Source organism: Zonotrichia albicollis, chromosome 2 (genome assembly GCF_047830755.1).
Source record: "Zonotrichia albicollis isolate bZonAlb1 chromosome 2, bZonAlb1.hap1, whole genome shotgun sequence".
Classification (NCBI taxonomy): domain Eukaryota; kingdom Metazoa; phylum Chordata; class Aves; order Passeriformes; family Passerellidae; genus Zonotrichia; species Zonotrichia albicollis.
Window position 1 is genome coordinate 114,934,282 of NC_133820.1, and position 26,772 is coordinate 114,961,053.

The window sequence follows — 26,772 nt, forward strand, 5'->3', positions numbered from 1 at the left end:
TGAAGGAAGGAGGCGAGGCAAGGCAGGGCAAGGCAAGGCAGGCAGGCCAGGGCCCGGCGGACGCCAGGTCCCAGCGCTCCGCAGCCGCCCCGTGCGCCGGCGCAGCTGCGCATGCGCGGCGGTGTGGGCGGCTGCGCGTCGGCGGCGAGCGTCGCGTCCAATGGGCGCGCGGGGCGTGCGCGGGGCGTGCGCGCGGGGGGGCGGGCGGTGCTGTGGGCAGTCACCTGACGGCGCGCGCCGCAGTCGGGCCGCAGCCGGAGCCGGGAGCGGCCGGGCCCGGGCGGCGCGCGGGGAGCGAGAGCGGGCGGCGGGCACCGGGCACCAAGGTAAAGCCGAACCGCAACGCACGGGCCGCCGGCGGGAGCGTGCGCGGTGAAGGGTTGGCTGCGGGGGTGCTAAGGCGGCACCTTTCGGGCGGGGGTCGCGGCGAGGCGGGGGTCGCGGCGCGTTCACAGGGGTGGTGCCGGTGGGGCGGCCTTTTCCCGGTGCGGCCCCGCCCGTGCAGGGTTGGGGGTCCCGCCCGCGGGGGCGCCCAGGCGGTGGCGGAGGCGCTTCGTCAGCGCTGGGCACAGGCGGCGGCTTTCCCTTGGCAGTGCCTTGCTGAGGGTTTTTCCCCTTTCCCCCGAGCCCGCTCCTTGCTCGGTGCCTTGCTGAGGGTATTGCCCCCTTGCCCCCAGCCTACTCCTTGTTGAGGGTGTTGCCCCCCTTGCCGAGCCCGCTCCTTGCTCGGTGCCTTGCTGAGGGTGTTGCCCCCCTTGCCCGCTCCTTGCTCGGTGCCTGCCCCGGCTCGCAGGGTGCCCTTGTGCCCCGCTGCCCGAGTGTCCCACGCCGCGCTGTCCTTTCGGTGCTGTGCGAAAGGAGCGGCTCAGCCCCGCTGGGAGATCGGCGGGATCCCCGCTCTGCCCTAGAGCTGGTGTTTCCCTTTGGGGGAGCCGGGGAAGGTCTGCTTTAGATTGTAAACAACGAAATGCAAATCCTGTCCGTCCTGTTCTGTGCGCTGAGATCCTCGGCGTGCTTTGGGGCTTGGTGGAAAGGTAGTAATCGCAAAAGAACAGTTACCCCTTTTAGCCTGGCAGTAATCCTAAAATCATCTGCAACTCGGTCTTCCAAGTCCTTATTGAACTAGAAGAGGAGGGAGAAAGTGTTGTAGCAGTAAAGATAACTGTACGGGGAGTAAATTTTGACGGCACGTGAATTTGAGGCACTTGAGGAAGGCAGTTTGTGTGAAAAACATCTGGCTGCAGTAATGGAGTCATTTCAGTTTAGTGTAAGTGAAGGTGATGCGGCGCTCAGAATGCTCTAGCATATAGAGTCAGTTCTTTAACCTCAAGTATTACAGCATACAGTAAGAAAAGAAAGGACTATATTCCTCTCAACATGATGAGTCTGAATTAAACCATCTGAGGTAGATCACAAAATACTGTTTGTAATATGAGTTTAACTTTAAAGATTACTTAAATAGCATAATTATTTTTGGGTGCCCTAACTCAAGTGAATAAGCCTGTATGTGTCTTAGCAAGCAGTGAGGCCCAAAACAGGCAAATTTGCAGAGAGAAAGTTGTCACTGAAAACTGAGTACCCACTGTGTTTTTCAGAAGGGTTCCCTTTGACCTGGCTTAGTAAATCTGGAAAAAAAAAAAAAAAGTTTAATCTCTTAGTATTTGAAATTCTTGAGAACTTCTAGAGTGTGTTTTCTGATTTACTTCAAAAAAGAGACTACTCTTGTTGTCTGGGTTCATCTTGTGACAAGGACAAAAGCATAATAAACGGGTTGTTTGGGAAGTTTGCTTCACTAGCACACTCCTGATTTTAACTAAAATGCTGAAGTACAGCTTTAGCTTCCATCAACTGATTTGAGTTTATGTGTAAAACTGTGGAAGATCTTAATGTGCTGAATGTCTAATTGCTTTTAATAGATTGTAATATTTTTATGCAAAGGATATTTTGAATGCTAAGAAATTTCTTGTGATAGAAATGGTCTAGTATTAAAACCCATACCCTTCTCCTGATCCTTTGGGGCAGGTGGGCACTCTTGATAGGCGTAGAATAGACAGGTCTTTGCACATGAGTTCTGTAAGTCCCAAATAACTCTGCTCTGTGGTTCAGGGGAGCATAGCTCAACAAGTCTCCTTGTCATTGTCATCCCCACCTTCCACGTTTGATAATCAGCCTGTTTCTATAGGCACTTCATGGGTTTGCTTTTAACCACAGTCCTGTCCCTCTCCCTGCCCTGGGCAGGCTGGTGTGAGGACAAAGAAGGGTGGTAGATCAGTCAGAGGGTTCATGTTTGTGTCTGAATGCTGGCATTTTAATTGTCCTGTCGAATTTGACCACTGAAAGGTTCATGAGGAGGTGTTGGGGAGCAGGAGAAAACCCTGTGGCATTCATAATGTGAGTCCTGTTTGTGTGCAGTCCCCAGTCAAAGCAGAGGTAGTGTGTGAGTTGATGCAAGTGTGGGTAGGAACAAAACATTGAGTGAGCCAAAATTAACTGCTGAGCCAATCCCTGAGTGTAGATTCAGTGGGGATGACGTGTGAGGATCCACCTGCAGGTTTCCCTGCTCCCAGCTCTAATTCAGAGCTAAGCAGTCTGGAGAGGGGACTAGAAGTGATGGCAAGGCTTACTTTGCTGTAACAATCAAAGGCTGCATCACAAGTCACTGTTTCCAGCAGTATGCAGTGTTTTTTGGTTAAGGCACTCTTAAGGGTGTGAAAGAAAGGTTTGTTCTTGTTAAGTATGAAGGGAAAATGTAGTATTTGGTGTAAAAGTGAGTTAGAAGGTCAGAGGAAGACTCATATGACTGAAAACCTACTGAAGTTTTAAAAAGGGGAAAGTGTGCTGTGAAGGGTAAATTGACTTTAGAAGCATTGGTGAAATACAAATAAATTGAGTTTAATCATTAAACATACTTTGGAGAGTGAGGTGTAGCCTAGGGTGTCAGTAACTAAATGTCTTTAAGTAAGAGCCTGTGTCTTAAAGAATATTCAATTAATCTTTAAAATTGTCTTGAGATCCTTTGTTTGTGACTGGCTTTATTTGAACTGTTAACATAATGTTTGTAGGTGTTTGGGTTCCAGTGCTGGCCCACTGACAAACACTATGATAAGTAAATATATGGCACTTGCTTGCCCTGTTCATGCTGCTTTTAAGGTCATCAAATCCCAGAATCCTGGAGTGCTTTGCATTGGAAGGGACCCTAAAGCTCATCCATTTCCACCCCCTGCCATGAGCAGGGACACCTCCCGCTAGCCCAGGTGGATCCAAGCCCTGTCCAGCCTGGCCTGGAACACTTCAGGGATGGGGCAGCCACAGCTCCTCTGGGCAGCTGTGCCAGGGCCTCATCTCCCTCACAGGGCAGAATTGGTTTCATATCTAAGCCTGCTTTCTTTGATTTGAAGCTGTTCCTCCTTGTCCTGCCAGTCCAGGCCCTTATCCAGAGTCCTCTCCCGCTCTCCTGGAGCCCCTTTAGGCTCTGGCAGGGGCTCTGAGGTCTCCCTGGAGCCTTCTCCAGGCTGGACACCCCCAGCTCTCCCTCCCAGCCTGTCTCCAGAGCAGAGGGGCTCCAGCCCTCAGAGCATCTCTGTGCTCTTCTCTAGACTCATTCCAGAAGATCCATGTCCTGATGTTGGGGTCCCCAGAGCTGGAGATCAGTATTTCATGTGGGAGCATCCCAAAAATGCCTATTTACAGGTCAGCTAGTAAGATTGTGTCTTTTGACATCATATGTCAGATGGGAAATAATCTACAGTTTCAGGATGGGAAGACTGAGACAGTTTGATGTAATTTGTTGGAGACATTTGCTAGACCTTTATTATCTGAAGCCTGGTCTAGTGCATATATTTTTTTTTTAACTTTTATTATTATATATTGTTAGTTCTGATAAACATGTGCTGTTCTGTTTTCATAGAAATGTTTCTGAAGTTCTTTCTGATTTATGTCTAAAACATTTGCAGGTTTCTTTCAGTTTCACATACTGTGAAGAACAGTTGTGGAAACAAATCAAAGTTAAACAGATAATGCCAGAAATGAGATTCTAAATATCATTTCCAGCCAGTATTTTCTTTGACTTGGAAAGAGCTGTTTCACAGTTCTTTCAGTTTGTTTCTTGTGTACTTCTAAGTATATTAAATGCTTAATTTAGTATTCATCATACATATTTTGACATAGTACTTGTAAATGGACTGTGATAGTAATTCAGATGAAGTTAATGATGTGGTTTGTGTAACTGTAGCAATGAGTGGAATATGTAGCTCTAAATACAAAGGTGTTTGTCCTTTTAAGCAAAGGCAGGAGTTGACAGTAGATTTTAGTTGTGCATGCTTCACTTATCTTAAGTGAATATTATATTATCTAACCTAGTTCTTATTTAAGAAAAAATAAAAGCATTTTTTTACTTGTATTTTTGGTGTATTGTGTTTGTGGTTATTTTTGTTGTTGATAGGTGCTTTGGGGTTTTTTTTTAAAGTTCTTTAGAAAGTCTTTGCATTGTTATCTTTCCAGAGCAATTCCCTGTGAATACCAGCACAACTGAAGGGCTGTAAGTGATGGAATTTTTCAGAAGAGTCTCTGAAATCCCTTCAGACCTATTTCATTTTTTAGCAGTGAAACAAACCAAATCCCACATCATGATTTTCATCCCTGATCCAAAAATTAAACAATTAGCATCATCTAAAATAGTGGGGAAGTGCAGAGTAGTTTGGGATTTGTTTGGCTTTGATACGGACTTTGTGTCATCCTCTGGGGGAAGCTTTTCAAACTTCTGTTCTTTGGAAAACGTCCATGGTTACATGGTATCACTCTCTTTTTTCCTTTTAAAATCATGGCTTCTGGAGGCTTGTGACTACTGGCACTCTCAGGATCCCCCTGCTCTCCTTCCCATGTCCCAGTTTCTCCTACAACTTGCAAATACCGAGAGAAAAAACTGTGTATTCAGTATTGAAACCTGGAAAAAAAATGAAGACTCTTAGCACAGACTTAAGGCTTGTGAGACTTCCGTGATTGTTTTTAATACTCACTTGTGACTTGACAGGAGCCCAAATGCAGTGTTTGAAATTATGCTACAAAAATACAAACTGTAATTTTTTGAACTCTCATATAGGTAATTAAGCTGTGAATAATATCTTCCATGTGTTGGACTATAAAGAAGACAATTTAGAATTATGACTCTGCTAATAACTGAAGATTAAATATACTTTCTTCCTAAAGGAGCAAGCATTGTTCTTGGGCAACAAAGCTTGCTTTTTGTGCTTTTATCACTTTTTCCTTTTGCAATCTTTTTGGAGATGAAGCAATGAACATGCACACTAAAGTGCTTGTTCATTCTTTGTCAGCACAATGTGAATCAGCAGCTATTAACCACTGCAGGCATTCATCTGTAATATAACTATTTCCTTAAAAGGAGAGATAGCTGGGGGCAAGGACAGAGAGATAAAGCTGTAGACAAAAAGCCTTTGCAGTGTGTTTTGAATGAGCTGTGTCTTATCTAAACTGTCTTGTTGTAGCAGTAGTAAATTGTAGTTGTTGCTTTGGACTTCACGTGTGTGGATGACAGAGCTTTTTTTATAGGCTAAGTAAATGTAAATGTCAACCCTAAGAAAACAGATGGAATGACTGACCTGCTAGAACTTATTCAGTAGATCAGCATAATAGGGGTAGCATCAGGAGTTATGTTTTCTCCAGGCTGTAGTTTTGGGGGTCTACAATTGTATTTTTGTCAACTGAGGAGTTTGTAGTGTTCCAAAAATACAGATATTCTAGAAGCATGGTGCTAGCTGAACAGACCCTTACTGTCTGCTAGATGATAAATTCATCTTGCTAGTTTTACCATTTTTGTGATGACAACTGAATTTTCATCTGGGTGCCCAAGCTGAAGAAGCTTAGAGAGCAGTGACAGCCAAGGTGTGCCCTGCCTGGGTCCTGCAGCCACCAAGGGCAGCTTTGCTCTCTGCTCTCTTATTTCACACCCTCACCAGTGTACAAGTGCCACTTTCTGTGATTGCTGGAGAGGATTGATACCCAGTGTGCTATTGCTGGGTTCGCTAAGGAAGCACTGAGGAACAGGGTTTTGTTTGCATTTTTATAACCTCAAGCTGGATCATGTATGGAAATTATAGATAGTTGCAGATCAGAAAAAAGCCAGACACATGTAGGCTGAGTTGATTTGGATGGTAGGGGTGCATGATTGATATCTGAGTCTAGGAATAACAGGCTAGCTCTTCTTTATAGTAATATCTGAATTGGATTTAGTCACCAATAGAAAATAAGAGGCTTTTGCTCTTTAAAAGAGCACTGAGCTCATGGCATGTAACTCTTGTAGCTCAAGTGGTTTTGCTTGGCTCTTTCTAGAACTATGGCTTAAAACAGAAGGACCACAGCTCCATTTTTGCTAGTTTATTGCTCTTAGGTATGTTACAAGTGATGGTAACAGGGTAGATTCCTGTGTTTGATTTGGCAGTGAGTTTTTGAGACAATTGTTGGGTTTGGATCCTCGATTGGGTTAATTGGATGCCTTTGGATGAATCCTCTCTTCTCCAATGTGCAGCTGGAAATTGCTGGTCACAGAGGCACGGTGGGGTCCTGCTGGATAGGAGCAGCTGCTCTGCAAGGCTTCCTGCAGTGCCAGCTCCTCAGCTGAACAGGAGAAGAGGGACAGTGTCAAAGGATTTCTGTACTAAAACCTCCTCTGGTTTACTCTGCCCTTCAGTCTGTTTTTTCCTGATTTTGAAAAACCTGTAGTTTGGAGGGGAAAAAGGAATTTGGAAGACAAACTTTGATATGTGGAGATGGATGCTGCCTCTGGATTTGGTGTTCCCAGTGCATCTTGGTGACCATTAGATACTGGAATTTAATTTTCCAGGACCTTGGATTTAGCACGAAGGGTGAAGACTGTAAAATGTAATTAGCTGTTCTTCCTGAAAGTCTAAGTTTTCAAAGTAATAAAGATATCATTGATTTTCATGGGTTTCTGTGCTCTGATTTAGTATTTTTAATGACACTTGAAACATTCAGTGTTCAAAAAGCATTTTGATAAACATATATACAAATGTGTGTGCTTTTGTCACTTTTAATGACAATTTGATCCCTTTTAGCTTCCTTCAACTCTTCCAGAACGCTTATTTGTCCACAAGGTGTTGAGGGCCCTCTTACATGTGGTGCTGCTGAGCTTGGATGAAAGTTTGTCTGCCTTGTGTGAGATTTTTGTGTGGATGAGGAATACATCCCACTATTTTGAGTTCTACTCTGGCACTCTGCTCCTGCTCTTGTTCTCTCTCTGCACTGGATACATTCCTCAACAATGTTACCTCTCTTACTACTGTTTTTCTTTTGTAACTTAGCACCAACAGTTCCTTATAGCTTTAGCTTTACCTGATTTCAACCATCAAGATTCTCATATTTGTAATCATTTTTTTAAACTATCAGTGGGGAGACTTTGTGGTTTATCTGAGGATCTGCACCAAGTGACTCTTTTATATCTGTCTTTATTCTCCAGTCAGCCAGTAAAGGGCAGTAATTGTTACCAGGTGTAAGCACTCAGATGAGCAAAGCTGCAGCCTAATTTTAAAGTACCTTACACTCCCTGTACCTCACTATTACCTTCCTATAATAATGTAATGAATGACTCTGAATGCATGAGAAAAATGAGCCTTGGATGAGATGTATTTTACAATGAGTCCTGATAAGCATCTTGCTCTGGTCTCTATACTGTGTACTTAAATGTGTATTCCTTTTAAATGTGGTTGCAGTGCTGATTTCCATTAAGATAAGTATTTATATGTTCTTTGGAAATAAATAAATAAATATATATATATAGTCATTTGGACTTCACATGTGTGGATGACAGAGCTTTTTTTGTAGGCTAAAGCAAATGTAAATGTCAACCCTAAGAAAACTGATGGAATGACTGACCTGCTAGAACTTATTCAGTAGATCAGCATAATAGGGGTAGCACGAAGAGCATCTTGTCTTGGTCTCCCTACTGTGTACTTAAATGTGTATTCCTTTTTAAATGTGGTTGCAGTGCTGATTTCCATTAAGTATTTATATGTTCTTTGGAAATAAATAAATATATATAGTCATTTGGATGGAGAGATGTCTAAATTTACTGAAGATGTGGTAATTTTGCAGGTAACTGTTGGGCGTAATTTTCATAATTGTATACTAGTAAGGATAAAAAAATGGAGTTACTTCTCTTAGTTACTTCTCTTTGATAAAGCAGAATAAAGTTTTCTAGCTGGTACTTAGGAGGAAATATTTTTGTCCTTATGCAAAACATTATTTATCTCAAGATCAGTGATAAAGGAAAGCTTTGTATTAGCAGGCTTGGTTGTGTTCTCAAAGCAGAACTGGACTGGTCGTGTTTCAAGTGTTCATGTAGGTTTTATACTGGCATGTGTGTCTGCTTATTTCACAAGCTTTTTTAATTTTCACTCTCAAGAGTATGAGGTTATTAGGTGTGCAGGGTTTCAGGTGGCAGGAATTTGAGGAATGCTCACACTATTAGTTTTCTTCCACAAACTGGGCATTTGTAAGTGAGCTTTCATGGTGTTACTTCTGTAATCCTTCCAACCTGTGCTATAAAAACTATTTTAAGTTTTGGAAGATCTTTTTGGACTCTCCATATGTTTTATGGCAATGTCTGCTACAAATATCTTAAATAATATTCTTGCATGGTTATTTTTCTTAGCATCTTTTGCATTCAGTCACGTGGTTGTTGGCACCTCCTTTGTGAGCTGGGATTTCCTCATACACTCAGCTGCTTGTGGAATACTTTTCCAAGTTATCTGTGCTTACTTGTAGTTTTCCTTGATTGAAAGTTACTTTTAAAATACAAATAGCATTATAGGAGTTTTAAGCTGCTTTCCAAGGATATGATTTGTTATTGTTGTTTTTAGTACCAGTTTTCCTTTTTAATACCTGGTTACTGATATTAATAATATTTCTGAGAGTGGAAAAAAGAGCCTGAAAAGTAATATTTGTAGAAAATGAAATGACATAAAATGGACAGAAAAGCCTAGAAGGCCTGTCCTCATGACAGTTGCAGCACAAACTTGTAAGTTTAAATGAATTGTTTTCTCTGCTTCATACCTATTCCCCTCTTTGTCCACCCAGTCATAAATAAAACTGATTTTAAGAATTCTGAGTGCTCTAGAAGAACAGTTACAGTAGAAGAGAAATTAAACCATTTACAGAAGAGGTGTACTTTTTCTCTTTGCTATGACAGGAAGCATTCTTGTTGTGGATGTGTGCAGAACAAATCTGGTTATAGAGAGGTTATTTTGTTCTCACACTGCTGTGGAAAATCTGGTTGGCTGTTGTGACAGATACGATCATAAATGTGTAACCCTGCCCTTATTACACAACTGGAAAACAGAATTCACAAGCTTGACCTCTGTTAATTCTTAAGTGTAACAGCTTTTTACAGTGGTTGCATTTTCTCTTTCCCATTTCATGCTTTTGTTTTCACCAGCATTTTCAGTTTTCTGATGCTTTATCTTTGGATTTCTTTTTACTGTATTTGAGTACCTAAATTTTACAAAGGCTGAGAGGAATTTAGTGTTTGAGTGTAGTGTAGGAGTGGTATTTTTTTGGTTTTCTGAGGTTTTTTTTAAGGCTCTCCTGAAGTTTGAAATGCCTGTTAAATGCTCCATGCTATATTATGGATACCTCAAACTTGTCATCCTGTTTAAATACAGAGGGGACATAACTTGGCTGGTGAAGTCCAGTTAGGAAATACAACATTCTGTCAGAGTAAAGTGTCAAATGGAGTTATGCCCAAACTAAATATTTTATTCACTTCTCAAGAAACACAAGGTAGTGTTTCAGTGTTGAGTTTTGGGGGTTTTTTTGGTGGGTTTTTTGGCAGCTGAAACATTGGAAGCTTTCCCTCAGTGTTCCAAGTTGTCCACAAGCTGTTTTGAAAGGATGGTGTGTGTCTCACAGAGATAAGTGAGAAGGAGGGTTAACTCTTCTTTGCATTAATTTGTCTGTATCTATAGAAATAGAAATAAACTAGTGTGCCTTTTAGCCTTCTGTGCTATGGAAGTGTAATGAACTGAACTGGATATTGGAATTGATTATTTTATCAGGAAAAACCCAAAAGCAGCATTTATGATATGTGTTGTCTGTCTGAGGGCTCTTTCTTCATAGAAGATAGAAAATAAGAACACTTTAAGGCTTGTCTTTAACTATGGTCTGCCTCATGGGTTTGCCTAAGTGATCACCCAGAATATGTCCTTGTCTGTAGTACTTCCCTGTGCTCCCCACCACTGTGGATTTAGTCTGCAATTTTTCTGGTTTATCCTCTGATCCCTTTTGGGGTTTGGGGTTTTTTTCACCTTGTAACAAATACAGAGTTATACTTCATTAAACTCTATGTGCTGTAAGATGTGAGCAATATGATAAGTTAGGTTGTAGAGCAATCCAGTTAGGAATATATAATTTATATTGCACTGGTTACTTCTTATAAGCTCTTATAAAGATAGAATTTCATGAGGAATTTTGTTCCCATGTAAATTGACTGGAAATTAAATATTTCCTAAGTTTATGAATCTGTAGTTTTGTTATTAGGTATATGAAAACATTTAAACTGTTTCCTTGCAAAACTAAGCCCTTTAGGATTAACAGTGCATGGTATATTGCACTTTTCTCTGCCCCTTCTTAGAGGGAAAAACTCAGGTTTGTGGGATTTAGGGATTTTTCCCCTCAAAACTTCTGTTTTCATCATACATTTGTACATTTTGTTGGTGAAGTTAAGCAGACAGTGTTCCATAAGGGAGTGGGGAAGGCAGGGAGTGCTGACGTGCTCTGCACTTCTCTGGGGTTCAGACCAGTGCTGTGCTGCTGTTGCCACTGGAAATGGGGATCTTTTTCTTCCTCTTTCTGTTCCCAAGGTCCCTCAGAATGCCCGTGTGCCGTGGGAATAGCTGGGGCAGTGAGTAACGGGAGCACAGCGTGGTTGCTTTTCCCAGTGTGTTTAAATACGTGCGTGCCCTGTGCGCTCCGCGTGTAGTGAAAGTTCCCACACCTGAAAGCGGGGATTTGCACTGGCTGCAGTTTCACTGTTGCTGGGAGCTGGCGGACGGCACAGCCTCTGTTGGGCAATGGAGGGATGGGGCAGTGCCGGGGCAGCTGCGCTCACTTACGGGAACTCCGGCTCAAGTGCGATCTCAGCGCTGCCTTTGTTAAGGTATAACGTGTCCTAGGAACGCCAGATTTTCTCTGCAGGATAATTCCAAATCTGACTCAAGTGGTTTCTAGATTGAGCAAGGACACTTCTTCATAATCTTTTTTGTTCCTTTTAATTGGAAGAAGGGCTCAATTGAAAGTGAAATATGGTGTAAAGATCAGATTTGGAAATACTTTCAAACTTTGCGCTCTCTAGCAGAACTGCCTTCTCCCTAGCCCTTCTGTTTTTCTGCAAATTTAAGAATCTTCAGAACCATTATATATTTCAAGGTTTTAAATATTGTATAACTTTGACTGTTGTTTATTATCCAATGAATACTATTATTTTAGAACTTTGTCAGAAAAGAGACTATTGCCAGGTGATCTGAATCATAATGATCCATTGGGAAAGCAAACTTGGAACAAGTATGACAAATCGAGTAGTCATGAAAGAAAAGGGAGAAAAAAGTTTGCATTAAGGCAGTTAGAGAATTCAAATTTTAAAACAAAACACCAACCCACTAGAAAATCAGGGTATTTTACCAATGCCTGATTGGTTTAGCAGACAAAATACTTTTGAAACAAGACAGAGCACATATGTTTTAGTCTGCATTAGGTGAATCAGTAAACAGAAGTAGCTCACTTTTTTTATTTTGGTGAACTTTAGTTTTAATGCGTTTGTTTTATTTCTCTTTACATTTTCATAGAGTGAAAGATAATTTCTAGGTGTTATAGTAAATTTATGTCTCTGAATCACTTGGCTAAGAAAGAGCAGTTCTTCATTGCTGAAGTGCATTTTTTGGTCTGTGAGATGATAAAAGCGGTGTCAAGATGTACATATCAAGGTTTGGGCACTGTGAATGTCACAAGCCTGTGTTTATTTCAAGTACTGATTTGAAGAAGAATTAGAGCCGAACAGTGCACGTTTATCATGCCCATGTTCCAGTACCAATGGGTTCCTGTCGGATGTGACTTTCAGGGATACATTTTCTTTGCTCCCCAGGTGTGAAGCACAGAAGCATGCTTTCCCCTGAGCCTCACACCCCCAGCTGTGATACAGAATGTCTCTGAGTGAGAACAACAGCGTGGTGTTTGCCTACGAGTCCTCAGTGCACAGTACCAATGTACTGCTCAGCCTGGACGATCAGCGAAAGCAGGACATCCTCTGTGATGTTACCGTGCTAGTGGAGGATCAGCGATTCCGGGCTCACAGAGCCGTGCTTGCAGCTTGCAGCAGTTACTTCCTCTCCAGAATTGTGGGCCAGGTGGACGCTGATCTTATCATCACTTTGCCGGAAGAGGTGAGTGTCACTCCCTTCTGCATTCTACCTGCCCGTGCTTCTAATCTGCTTTGTTCACTTCTCTTTTATGGGAGGCTGCTTGTAACTGACGATTTAAGAGCTGAAAGACACCAGCCCACAATCTGGGGTACCAGAAATATTTTTTAAATCAAGTATTTAATACATATTATGTTGTAAAGACTAACTGCTGACATCTTGGTCTGGGGTCTGTTGGTTTTTTGGCAGTGTTTTTATTCTTTGACTTTCATCCCAGATAAAAATCAGATAAATGACTACTGCAAGAGTTGCTTTTCTAGGTCAGTCACATTAAGAGTCTTTCTACGATTTTTTTCTTGCTTGAGCATAGGTAGCCAGAAATGTGTAAGAGAAAGTGAAAGGAGTAGAGGGTTTTTCCCCTCTTGATCATTGCAGTTTTTGCAGTATTTCTCCCTTAAATAGAAAGAAGCTACAGTTTTAAAATAGATTGTATTTTTTTCTTTGTTTCATTTATGAATGCTACTTATTTGTAAAGCCACTTTCTTTTTGTTGATGTTTTGTTAATGTTTTTGTTTGTTATGTATGTTAATGTTTGTTGATTGTTTGTAATGTTTTTGTTTTGTTAATGTTTTGTTAACTACACTGAGTTTGAAGACATGTTGACAGCTTATGGCTAAACTGTCTTTTACATTCTACTTCCCCACATTATGAAGGATGAATTAATGTGGTGGTGTAACCTCCAAAGCATATTTCAAATGCTATTTTAAGAATTCTTTAGGAAGGTCATAAGGGTTTACAGAGAGTTTTAAAGGACTGCTCTCTGTGCAGATCTCATCAACTTCACTTCATGTGTTGCGTTCTTTAAAAAGAACATACCAAACAACTGCTAAAAAAAAACCAAAGTAAACAAACCCTCAACTGATTCTTGAATTGCATGAATAATTCATTATTTTGCTGGCAGAAGGATTTAGTGTAGTTAATGCATTGTTATAGTGCTTTATTTAACATAAAATACTGGTCATTTCAGTAAAGGCAGGGAGCAGAGTGTGGACTTGAGTTGGAGTATTAATAGTGGACATACTGCTTTATTGTTCATTTGCAGAGAAGAGGCCAAAGGAAGTGTCCTGTAGTTGGTAATCTGTGTGTGGGATCTGTTTGTGGCTTTCTACTCAATTCCTTAGACATTGTTTCATGTGTAGAAAATCTTGCACAGTTTCTAATGATCCAGTTTTTGTTTATCTCTGGGTTCCTTGATAGGCAACTGTTGTGAAGACAAATGTTCAATTAAAATCACTTGCTCTAAAGGGGCTTTAAACTGAGAATTCTGTTTGGTGTACCATTTTTGAGTGCCTTTCTTCAAATCTATGGGAAGAAGAAAGGAGTAGGTGGCTGTAAGGGTCCAACTCCATTTCTTCAAAATTTTTGCACAAATGGTACATAAGACTAAGTGATTAACAGTAATTGCTCTTCAAAAACTACAATTAAATACCAGCAGCATACTATAGAGTAATTAGTATACAACTTGCTTTGAAATATCTTTGTGAGGTTGCAACCTAATTACTGATTTTCAGTGTACAGCAATATTTTATGCTTTAAGCACTGTGTTGTGAGAATGTTTTCTTAAGACAGATCACAGTAAGGAAAACTGTCACAAAATGTGTATTATAAAATTGTATCAGAGTAATTATTTCAGAATGAGTTTGACCAGGTTTTCACAATAGAACAAGTCTGCTGCTTTTGTCTTGTGCTCTGTCCTGCTGGCAAGGCAGGTAAACTTGTGTATTTCTCTGCTTAAACCCAAACTGACCACGCTAATCTTTTTTTTTCATTTGTTTTTGTAATAGGTAACACTTAAAGGATTTAGTCCTTTGCTTCAGTTTGCATATACAGCAAAACTTGTTTTAAATAAAGACAATGTGTCTGAAGTTTGCAAATGTGCAGAATTTTTGGGTGTACGCAACATTGAAGAGTCCTGCTTTCAGTTTCTCAAATTCAGATTTTTGGACTTCCAGGAATGTCCTAGGAAGAAGTGTTGCACACAGCATTGTCAGAAAGCAAACCCTAAAACTGGCAGTGTGGATGATGGAGACCTAGAAATAAATGATGAAGTAGAAGCTCTTCTAGAAAAGGAATGTAGTCAAATTCCTGACACAAAGCCCTCTAAAGATGAAGAAAATGCTAAATCATCGCCTGTTCTCCAAAATAATGCCAATCAAAATTGTGATCCTGTACATTTAGAAAGGGGTAGTGCTTCCAGCTTATCTTCCCAATGCCCAAAGTATAGAAAATTCCAGAAAGCTTTTGGAAATGACAAAGTTAATACTTCAGAGTCCAGTTCCAGTATTAAAGATGTTCAGGTATCCCCATTTGCAACTTCTCTGGAGAAGGAAATACCTGATAATGATGGCATACAAAAAGCTCAGGAGTGTGTGCCTATGCAGCTGATCTCAAACTGTGAAGAGACTCAGGTAGAAATGGAGGAAGGGGGAGAAGGCATTCAGAAAAAAGAAGAGTCAAAGAGAGATTCTGGAACTCGGAATGTGTCATGTCCTGTGGAGAAAATGGATCTTGCTGCTTTCCCCCAAAACTCTGCTGCACCTCATGGACTCAATTCTGTGTCTATTTTACATAGTTGTGAGCAATATGGTAACTTGAATTTCAGTAGTGTGCAAAACAGCACAGTCTTAGCTGAAAAAACTGTGTCAAGTACTGGTGCTGGAAATGACAAAACTGAAAGTCAAGGTAACCCATCTTCAAAGGTGGATTTGTGCATTAGGGAAGCCACCAACATCACCTCAGCTGGAGATCGAAGCAGCGTGGAGAGGGAGATAGCAGAGCAGCTGGCCCAGGGCTTCTGGAGTGATGTTCTTCAAGATGCCTGTCAAGTACATTTGCCACCTTCTAAAGAGTACTCAGAGCCCTCCTACTCGGGGAAAAAGTCAGAGTGCCCATGGCTGGGGATCAGGATCAGTGAAAGCCCTGAACCTTGCCCTCAGCGAACTTTTACAACACTGAATTCTGTCAATTGCCCCTTCATAAGCAACCTGAGCACTGAGGGATGCTCCAACAGCTCTGAAATAAACAGTGGAGATTATGTTCAGGGACAGCAACAAGAACAGTGTCCCTATAACTATGTGATAAGTTTGGGAGAGGATTCAGAGACTGACACTGAGGGGGACAGTGAATCCTGTTCAGCAAGAGAACAAGAATGTGAGGTAAGAATGTCCTGATGTATCCTTTGCTTCCCAGTCTTTTAAGGCCATATTAGAAAGTCTGAGTTTTTCTGTGTTTTGTTGTTTTGGGGTTTTTTCTGTGGCTGCTTGTTTTAAAAAGTCTGGAACTGAAACTTTAAATAACCATTCAGAGGTTTATATGGAAGGTCACTGTTAATTCAGGGAGACTGAATAAAAGTATGAAAGTATTTTTGGTCAGATACTGAAGTGTTAGGTGCCTGCATATTAGATCTTTTAAGGTTTTTCTGGAACAACTGTCAGGTGAGGTTGCAAGCCTTAAATCAAGGCATGAAGGTTCATTCTTAGGTTTTTTTTTTCTTTTATCTGCTTCAGTTTAGAGTTTAGGAAAACACTAAACTACTTGGAACCTCTGTTTAATAGGAACTTGGAACCTTTATTGAATAGAAATTTACCAGTTTTCTGAGCTGTGGGGTGGAGGTGAGAGAGAAATGATACTTCAGATTTATGGAAAGTGACAATTAAGCTGTTAAGCTGGCTTAAGTAGCTGTAATAAGAAGGAGATATTATATCTCCTTCTCTAGCACTAAGTGATATACCTGGAACAATTTCCATCTCAGTTCTTAGAACCATGGAATTGCAGTGTAACTCTGCATGATAGATCATTCAGTGTTACAAAAATTCAGTTGTTCTTAAAGCACTAAATAATAAAGTTTTTGTCTTTCAAGATGCAGGGCCTTACTGAGACTGAACATAAGTGGAACATGCCATCAATACAAAAAATCTGGAATGGTAAACAAAAGGCCAGAATTGGTTAAATACATTCCTCACCTTTATGTGACAGAGAAGGTGGTATCACTGCTGAGGACAGTACTCTGAGATTTTTTATGATTTTTTGCCTATTTGTCACCAGTAGTAGTAGCCAAATCAGAGAAAATATTTCTCTGTGTTCTTTTTAATCTAAATTCAGATCTTTGACCACAGCAAGGTGACATATTCTGCTACTTACTGTACTCAAATGTAAGGATTAAAATAAAATGTCTGTAGTTGGATACTCAAAATCATGGTGATTATTTTGTAAAGGTAAATATGTTTTTCACTATTAGTCAACACTTAGTGATCTCAAATGCTTTTGTAGCTTGGGTGTATAACAGTAGCCAGTCTGGTCCTCTGTCCTATCCAACACTAAAAAATAAAAGACAAATATTGTAATTTCTGTATTTTAAGCAAATGCCTGTTTCAGATGAACTTTTCCTGCAGAAAAAAAAAGCATAGGTATTAAAATGTATGCAGGATGCAGTCTTAATAGCAGCTTTGGGAAAACTTTAGACTATGTTAGTGAGTGTTGACACCTGTTTTGTGTCTCACCAAACTGTAACTCATCTTCGAGTAGATCACCTGCACATTTGATGCACACACAAGTAGCTTTCAGCCTACTCTGAATCTGCTTGTAAGAATCTGGTGTAAATGTGTAAATACTCTATGGCACCTGTGCTTGAGCTCCTGTAGTTGAATCCCAGGATTTTATTCCATCATCTGGTGGTTATGTTAGTTTGCTGTTGTCTCTGAGGTGTAGGAATAAAGATGAGTTGTGTGGTAAAGAATGCTTAAAATGGAAACTTGAGTTGTTGGTGTTTGTGTATATCAGTTCCACCTTGGATTTACAGCTGTGTCTCACATTCTAGGTAAAACTGCCGTTCAATGCACAAAGGATTATCTCACTTTCCAGAAATGACTTCCAGTCGTTTCTGAAAATGCATAAATTAACGCCGGAACAATTGGACTGTATTCACGATATCCGAAGGCGAAGTAAAAACAGAATTGCAGCGCAGCGATGTCGCAAGAGAAAACTGGACTGTATACAAAATCTTGAATCTGAAATTGAAAAACTGGTATGTATAAATACTCATTGCTCTTGTCATGTCTTTCTCTAAACATCTTAACTGCCTATCTGGCGGTAGCTTGAGACTGGGGTGATTTACTGCTTTTTCCACTCAAGCTTAAGCTTTTATCAGTCTTATATAAAACTACTTGATTGCAGTTCTAGATTTTTCTGAGCCTTGCTCTAAAGTACACACATCTTTCCTTCTCTGGACTTGTTTCCATTCAAATAAAACCTGCATCACAGCATAATTTTTGGTGAATGATGTTTCTGAACCCCATAAGCTTTGAATTGAATTGTACAGAATGATTCCCAGACTGTTATCCTACACTGCTTTTTGCCTCTTCCCCTTTCTTGCTGCAAGATTTTGTTCCTCAGCTCCTGGTATTGCTCATGATCAAGTGTGCAGTTACGCAATTGTCAGTTGTGTAAGTTCTGTTCTTGGAACACATCAACATGGGCTGGCAAACTGTTTCCTGAGTCTTGGATGTTAAAAATGAGACCCTTGCAGAAAGGCAGAAGATACAGAAGAACTTGGGAAGTTGCTTGCCTTTTTAGCAGTTGCATCAAGATTGTAGCTGAGGAATTGATGCAGCCAGATTTCTCAGCAGCCATCTGTTAATATATTTTTTCCTCCTTAAGAAGGCAATAAAAAGATAAATAAGTAACTTGAGAGAAATGTAAGTAATCTGAGGTTAAGATTATGTAAAAATGCCAATGGCAAGAAGATAATTGAGTGGCTTTTCAGAAAAACAAGTCTTTGTTTGATTCTCATCTCAGTTTCATAGTTGGTGGTAACCATGTACACAAAACAGTTCAGTTGTTTGGGACTACTGTACTCTCATTCTTGTCCATGGAGCATTTTAGGCTTGGTGAGCCTGAATTTGGTATCTGCATCAGCTGGAACATAGCAGTCATGTTGCGTCTTTTTTGACTTCAAAGTGAAAAGGAAAGTAAAATTAGAGCCAAATTGCAGGGACTGGAAACTTATTTTCTTGTGATCAGCATCTTTCACTGCATCTACTCCTACTTCTGCAGTGAGGAGATTGGCTTTGAAGGAAGGCTTGCAGTGCCATAGTGCACTGGTAAGCTGACAGAGCAGGTTGTGCTCAATGAAGAAGGTGCTCTCTGAGGGAGGGTAATCAGGTGATTGTACTAATAATATATTTACTGAAGAGAAGTTGCATTTCTGACATTTCAGAACTTTTTGCCTGGTTTTGTCATCATGTTGTCATTTCTGTTATGTAACTCTGTCAATATTTTGCAATACTTGGGCAGGGAATTAAAGGTTGATCTGCAAGATTAGGCATGTGGCTGTTTGAGACTAATAATTATAACATAATATCCTTCTTTCTGTGGACCTGTGCTGGAACAGACTGAATGGCTGCTGTTTGACAGGTAACACTGTGCAAGGCCTAGATAATAAATGTTGAGTCTTGAGAACTGTGAGGTGGGGTCTGAGTAACATGAATCATCCTCTAGGCACAAACGTGTTCCAGTTGCATTTGTTCTTTTCAGCTGTGCTGAAAGTTTCTTCAGAAATTCTTGGAAAGACTCTGTTTGGAGGTGTTGACCATGCCTGACAGATCATCAAATTTGTATAAGCTGTACACAAATACAGAAACACCAAGATCTGTCCAGGCATGATTTCCAGGTGGATGGAAGAAAAGAGATGTCATGGAGGGGCTATGTGTGGTACATCCAGGTTGCTTCAGGCATGAGGGCTCCTCCTTGTTCCTGTTCTCTGTGCCAGTCATGTCTCAGACCTTTTAGACTTTGACCTTCTCATAGTATCATCTGTAATGCAGCTTTGAGAGGGAATACAATGGTAGCTGTAGTCTGACAGCTCCTGACGAGTAGATAGTACTCTGTACTACCAGTTAGGAAATACTTTTTCGTGGAATTCCTCATCCTGGTTTTCAGTATGTGCAACATGTTGTCTTGTATTAGTTTCTATTTGGTGCTGCTTCAGCTCTTTCTCTCTCAGAAGAAGCTTGTGGTGTGTTTCTTGGAAAAGTCCTATATTTGGAGCAGAGTGACCCCTGCCTGACTAGAGGCCAGAGACTGACAGCTGGCAGTAGCTTTGCTGACAGGCACCTTGGGGCCTGGGCAGACAGCAGGCTGGGTGGGCATGGATCAGCAGCATGTCCAGGCTGGGAAAAAGGCCCTCAGTGTCCTGGGCTGTGTTAGCAGCAGTGCAGCCCCTTGTTGGAGGGCAGTGGTTGTTACCTGTCTTGGCACCTGTAACACTGAATTGTTTGCTGGGTTTTCACCCCTCCCAGTTCCAGGAGCACATGGATTGGCAGAAGGAAGATTGGGTGAAGGCCATTGGGATGGCCAGGCCTGAGGTACTTCTGTGGTGAGAGGCTGAAGAAATGGGGCTTCTACCTGGAAAGGGGTGGGGAGACCTCATGGCTGCCTGCCCATATCTGTGGGGCAGTCCTTGAGGTTATAGAGCCTTTGGTAGGGGGAAATCTTCAGCTTCCTGGGGGAGTACTTGGCAGCAAGAGAGCAAGAGACATGGTCTTAAATTGCAAAGGGGATTTCATCTGAGTGTAAGGAAAGTTTCTTCCTCCAATGGGGACAGGCAGGCAGTGGAGCAGTTCACCCTGGAAGGCTGTGCATGTGCTGTCTTTGAGGGTTTTATGGCATGACTGAGCCAAGCCCTGAGCTGCCTGATCTTACCTGAGCTCTGACTCTGTTCTGAGCAGCATACAGACCTGCTGAGGTACCTCCCCTCCCAAGTGATTCTGTAAAATTGGAAATCTTACGTTAAATTCTACTTATATTAAAGAAAAATATTGTTCAGTGCTGAATCTGTTGTCTGGGAGAGTTACCTTTGATCATGTCTTTTGATCTTCTATACTGATAAAGTCATTTTTTTACCTTCCCATATAGCCTTTGCTTTTTGACCTTTCAGGTGAATCTTGTTGGTCACTAATGCTCTGTATTTGAGAGCATGCAAGGGCAGCTTTAGGAGATGTTGACTTGTTAGAAACGGATCTTTCAGAGCCCTGTGTATATTCACATTCCTTGTACTTTCTCCTGGACAATGGGGTGACCCTGCCTGAGCAGGGAGGTCAGACCAGATCACCCACAGTGGTCCCTTCCAACCTGACCCATCCTTGGATTTTTCACTTGGAAACTTTTAAAATGAGGGCACTTGTGAGGGGGAGCAGAGTAGAGGACAACAGGTCTCCAGAAGCACTACTTTGCTGAAGATGCTGTAGCTGAGGAGGATGTGCAGTGCTCCAAGAAAAATGTAATTGAGATCTTGTTATCTATATTATAGCAGGGTGAGATGGGTGAACTAAGTACATTCCAGGAGATTCAAAAGAGCTCTCAGTTGATTATGGCCTCAAAACTAACTGACATTTTTTGATAGTATTAGTATAATGCTGATAAAATAAAATAAAAACATTTAAATGTATTAACCTGCCAACAGCTTCAGAAGGGGGGTGAGGAATTGATGCTGGAATAACTATTTCTGCATGTTCATGTTTGTTTTAAATAGCAGTCCAGATAATTTCATCAGTCCATAATACACAACTGAGTGCCTCTACATACCCAAAAGGTATTAGATGATCTGCCTAACAGAATGGGAAAGATTATTCTGATCAGTATTGAAAAACACCTGGAGCACAATGCAGGGATCAGTCACAGCCAGCACAGCTCCATGAGGGGAAAGTCCTGCTTGTCAAAACTGATCTCCTTGTGTGACAGGAAAGCCAGTAGGTGTGATCCTCCTGGACTTCACCAGAGCTTTGGACAGGCTCTCCCAGGATCCTTCTGAACAAAATGTCCAGCCCACAGCTGGGTAAACACACCATGTGGGGGAGAGCAGCTGGGTCCTGGGTCAGGAACAAATGGTGACAGTGACTGGGTGACATCAGTGGGGTTCTGCAGGGCTGGGCCCTGAGCCCTGTGCTCCTCACCACCTTCACCAACAGCCTGCACACAGCACTCAGTGGAACACACCCTGGGGCTGCCACTGACACTAAACTGGGAGGAGCTGTCAGCGCCCTCAAGGGCAGAGAGGCCCTGCAGAGAGACCTGGACCAGCTGGAGACTTGGGCAGTCACCAACCACGAGAGGTTTAACGAGGGCAAGAGCCAGATTCTGCTCTGGGGCAGGGCAGCCCTGGCTGTGAGCAGGGGCTGAGGAACAGGAGGCTGGAGAGCAGTGCCATGGAAAGGGACCTGGGGCTCTGGTCCATGGCCAGCTGAACAGGAGTCAGCAGTGCCCTGGCAGTCAGGAGGGACATCCATGTCCTGGGGACATCAGGGACAGCATGGCCAGCCAGGCAGGAGGGGACATTGTCCTCTCTGCTCTGCTCTGGGGCAGCCTTGCCTCGAGTGATGGGGCAGGTTTGGGCACCATGGTTTAAAAAATGGCATTGAGCCATTGGAGAGCATCCAGAGAAGGGTCACGAGGATGGGGAAGGGTCTGGAGGGGGGAAATCTTATGATAGGTGACTGTGGGCATTTAGTCTGTTCAGTCTGGAGGAAAGGAGGCTGAGGGGAGACCTCATTGAGGTCTTCAGCATCCTCTGGGGGGGCAGGTGCCAATCTCTTTGTGACCAGTGACAGCGACTCGAGGAAACAGCATAAAGCCCAGTCATGGAAGGTTCAGGCTCCCCATAGGATGGTTGGGCACTGAAACAGGATCCCCAGGGCAGTGGTCACAGCACCAAGCCTGACAGAGCTCAAGAAGCATTTGGACAAAGTTCTCAGCACAGGGTGTGACTCCTGAGGTGTCCTGTGCAGCCCAGCAGTTGGACTCAGTGACCCTGATGGCTCCTTTCCAGTGTGGCGTGTTTTATGGTTAACAGCTGCTCCCAGTATGCTGACAAATAGAAATTCATTAGCCAAGTCCTGTTTCTTCTAATTTTAGACAAAAAGAACTGGCAACAACTGTTCCTATTGCCAAATGTTGCCTAAACTTAATCAGTTCTTTCAAAAAGAAGTTGTAGAGGTTGCAGTGTGAGGTTTCTCTGCAAAAGGGGATATGAGGAGTGAAAATATAAAAATTTCCAAGAGTAAATTGACACAGTAGCTGTAACGCATAGTCCCTGTGATTAAAACTTAAACTGTTTAAAGCCTTATATATCTTCAAAACTCTATCTTCTTTTAATTAATTAATTACAGAATTTAAAATGTATGTGTTGTGACACGTTTGGATTCAGGTTCTATGTCCTTTTCGTTCAATGTCTTCATGATGGTCTTGGTTGTTTCCTGTCCTTTGTCATTTCCTCATTTGTCTTTATTCAAAAAGTTGTTTGTTACCATGATTAGACTTCTTAGTTATCAGTGTCTTTTCATTTTTAGCCAGTTCTATCAGAAGCCTCAGAAAAATTCACAACATTGAAGCCAAATAAAAGCTTGATTTAATACAGACTACATTTTTCTACTTGATATTTATTATTGAGTTGCCATGTGCTTGAACAATCCTGCTACATTATCTCGAGGTTGTTAGTTGTTGACCACATCTTCTTTCCTTTACCCTTCTTAAATTTTCTATCTAATTTAGGAACTATACTTAACTCCATTGTTTGTCCTGTTGTGGATTTGGCACTTCTTGAGAATGGAAGTTACTTTCACCTAGTGGAATAGTATTAATAGTTAAAATATGATGTTTGATTTTTCAGCATTTCAGTTTTAAAATATGGATCTCTATGAAGATTGCCTAATGTTTTGTTGGCTCATTGGTAATGGTTTGTGTTTTCCTGTAGAACTTGTGTTTCAGGAATATTTACAGTAAGTGCAGCTATGTTTCATTTGCTCAATAACTACAAATTACTCCTTTGTCTGCCAGTATGAGCTTGGAAAAAGCTGCATATCTGAAAAACCACATCAAATACCTTACCTGATGGTATTTCCAGAGGGGTTAAGATTGGGCTTTTGATGTGTTTGATTGTGTTGTTGCTTTCTTTCTTAATGCCAAATTACTTCTGTTTCAGCAGACCAGAGTATTTAAAGTCTTGGTTTAGCTTTGCTAGGAGCATAAACCAGAGTTCTTATGTTGAAATGTAGACTAAAGTACTGTTTTTCTTTTTGCAGCAAAATGAGAAGGAGAATTTGCTGAAGGAAAGAAACCACATTTTATCAACTCTGGGTGAGACAAAGCAGAATCTGACTGGACTTTGCCAGCAGGTGTGTAAGGAAGCAGCCTTGAGTCAAGAGCAAATACAAATACTTGCAAAATATTCTTCTTCAGATTGTCCACTCTCATTTTTGTTCCCAAAAAGAGAACAAACAGCTCCATCTGATAGTGAGCTTGTGGTACCAGGATCTGTAGAATCAGCAAATGGTCTTTCAGGTGTCACCCCCACAGCTGAGCAGAGTTCCTGTTACCAGTGTGTCAAAAGCGTGTGTGAGGCCACGTACGACCAAGGCCAGGAACTGCACCCGCTTCCTGCCAGAACATTGGAGCAAACGTCACTCCTGGAGCCCTGTGGGCAGAGCAGTGGCATCACAGACTTCTGCCAGCAAATGACTGACAAATGCACTACAGATGAATGAATCTCTCCTTCCCATTGCCAGCCTCTCAACATTGCAACTAGAAGTGGGATTGAGCATTATTGGAATGTAACTTACTGAGTGAGAGAGAAGATAGAAGTTTAATCTTTTGAAACTATGTTGACAATTCCATGGTCACCATTATTACTTGGCAAGCTGTGGGTTTACTCTGTGTGACTCCAGAAGGTAATTTGTACGTGTTAGCCTTGGAGCTTTTTCTGTGTTGTGATGCCAAGGAGGGTTCAGGAGAGCTGTTGGAAGTACTAATTCCATGCACAGGTGCTTATTTGTGAGGAAGTTTTGTTCATGTTTAGAGCAGCCTACTCTGATTTATGCCACAGTACTTAATGCCACTCTGCATTTTAAGGGAAGCCTCCTGACAGCTGTTTGTGCACAATGACTTCTATTCCTGGAATTCTTCTAAGATTTCTTTTTTCCTGATGAACAAACCTTAAGAAGCATCTACAACTCTGTAAATGTTAATTTTGTAGATGGGCTGAGTTCCATGACAGGATGAAGAGATTTTGAGAAGTGCACTCTGGTATAGCTCCTTCCTTCCTGCTGTTCCTCTCCCTGTCCCAGAGAAGGCTAAATTGAAGTAGTAAGCTACTACTACTGGTAGTAGAATTGGTTAGTAGTAGGCTTTTATTGAATAAGTGATTTTGTCTTGTCACTCTAGTCCAGAATTAAAAGAACTGGAGCAGCAGAGATGCTGCCACATTCTGCTCTCTTCTCTAAATTTAGTGGGAGGAATAACAACACGCTGTGGAAGGCAGAGATATCAAACTGCTGCATTCTTGGATGAGTGTGCATTGGGTCCTCTGGCATCTGAATCCCATAGGCTTGGTAAAACTCACAGCTGTATTGGGACTTCCTGTCCTAGCACCTTCAGGCTTGCTGCTTCTTTGTGGCAACTTGGAATCTAAGTATTGTGAAAGTCTAAGAACAGACTTTTTTTTTTAAGGTATTCAGGACACATTTTTTTCTTTCAGTGCCTAACTGCCTAAAGTAAGTTACAAATATTTGTTCTCTGATCACTGGGACCAGTAAAGTTCTATTTCAGAATCAATCTTCAGGATACTTTATGGCTAAACCTGTAGTATATTTTCAATGGCTTGTGCTATTAGCATAGATATATAAAAAGTTTATTGAAGAAATGAGCTGGAGATATTTCCTTTATTACTTTGTGAAGGAGAAATTCAGCTGCTGAAAATAATCCCCATTTTCTAGATTTTTACATAGCAGTGGATGCATATTGTATACCAATGATGCTTTGTTATTTAGATGCTATTCTCACACCAGAACTAAGTATGGAACCTCACCACAGAAAACTTTGGGTTTGCTGGTTTACAAAACATGAAGAATCTTGTACAAGCCAGTGGAATTCTTCATTTCCTACCTCAGAATGTGTTTTAGCTTTTTGTGTCTTTGTGTGCATGTACAGTAGGCAGCAACTAAGCAATGGCCCTTGTAAATAAATACTGCTTTTCAGTTTTACCTTGCAGCAAGGCACAACTTGTTCTTGGCAAGGCTCTTCTTTTTCCTCTCCCCACCATCCATAGGTAACATAGCATTAATAAATACAGTAAGCCACTTATTTAAAACAAAAATTTAAAATTACTAGATTTCAACAGGACTTCTCATAACCAGCACGCAACACAAATGACTACACTACCTCACCTATGGGACTGAAAGTTGATTCAAATCTCTGGTGAATCCTTGGATTTTCATCATATATCATTACTTTTTTAAGGGAAAAATATGCTGATGGCTCATAGCTTGTATAGATCACAATGCTTGCAGTAATTGAAAGTCAGAAATAAATACTACATGGCAGACATCATGATAATTGGATTGAAATTATTTTAAATGACATAATTGAGATATGATGATTCTGGATATGTATTACTTTATGAAGCTCTCTGGGCTTTTTCTTCAGTTTCTGTAGATTCCTGGTTAATTTAATCCTGTCTCCCTCTCATGCTGCCACCTTGAGGAGCATTTTGCTCTTATCTCTCAATTTTGTTTAAAAAGCAAACCAACAAGAAACAATAAAAAACAAAATTCAAAGCCCAAACCTCTACTGTTGATAACTACTATCACTTTTAAAGCTGGTGATATTCTGAAATGACGTGGACAATGGCATTAAAACATTGTCCTAATAGTGCACATAGTGGGAAATTGTGGCAGTCATTGACCTATGATAAAAGTAACATCATGTTTTTAAACCTGGTAGGAACTTCATGAAGTTTGAGGGTAGGATTTTGCCTGACCAGCTGCATCTAAGTAATTTTAAAAATATTTATTTAATACCATAGACCTACAAGTTGCATGTTGACTTCTATAAGCCTATATCATCAACTTGCAAATGTTATGAATGAATGACAATTTTATGATACAGAATTCTCAGGAAAATGTTTTTGGAGTTTGGTTTTATTTTTTTCTCTTCCAGTAAAGAAATACTCGTTTTTGAAATTGTAAAATACTTTGTTAAAGCATGTTTTAAAGTACTTTGAACAGACTATCTTAAAGCCATATGGGTATGATGGCATACAGATTGTAAAATAAACAGATAATTACAACAGTTGATTTTGTATTTTTCATAATTCAGTATTTTCTAAGTCTGCAATAAAAACCACTATCCTTTCTACAAAGGCTTTTCTATTTTGTGTAAGTTTTCTGCTGTGCAAGTCTCTACTGGTGCATTATTCATTTATGTAGTACTGCTCAAACAGTTGTGA

At 41.1% G+C, this 26,772-nt stretch overlaps 1 protein-coding gene across 1 annotated transcript; it reads left to right on the plus strand.

The window, feature by feature from the left end:
• Nucleotides 1–187: 187 nt before the first annotated feature.
• BACH1 (BTB domain and CNC homolog 1) lies at nt 188–26,685 on the plus strand. The gene is made up of 5 exons (XM_005487139.4): nt 188–326; nt 12,167–12,464; nt 14,285–15,655; nt 17,317–17,523; nt 23,573–26,685. Exons 2-5 carry the CDS (start codon nt 12,225–12,227, stop codon nt 24,032–24,034), a joined length of 2,280 nt encoding a protein of 759 aa, XP_005487196.2. The 5' UTR covers nt 188–326; nt 12,167–12,224; the 3' UTR covers nt 24,035–26,685.
• Nucleotides 26,686–26,772: the final 87 nt, after the last annotated feature.

Coding starts and splice junctions, on each gene's coding strand:
- BACH1 (XM_005487139.4), top strand. CDS start 12,225: ATGTCTCTGAGTGAGAACAACAGCGTGGTGTTTGCCTACGAGTCCTCA. Junction 15,656..17,316: donor CAAGAGAACAAGAATGTGAG/GTAAGAATGTCC, acceptor CTCACATTCTAG/GTAAAACTGCCGTTCAATGC. Junction 17,524..23,572: donor AATCTGAAATTGAAAAACTG/GTATGTATAAAT, acceptor TTCTTTTTGCAG/CAAAATGAGAAGGAGAATTT.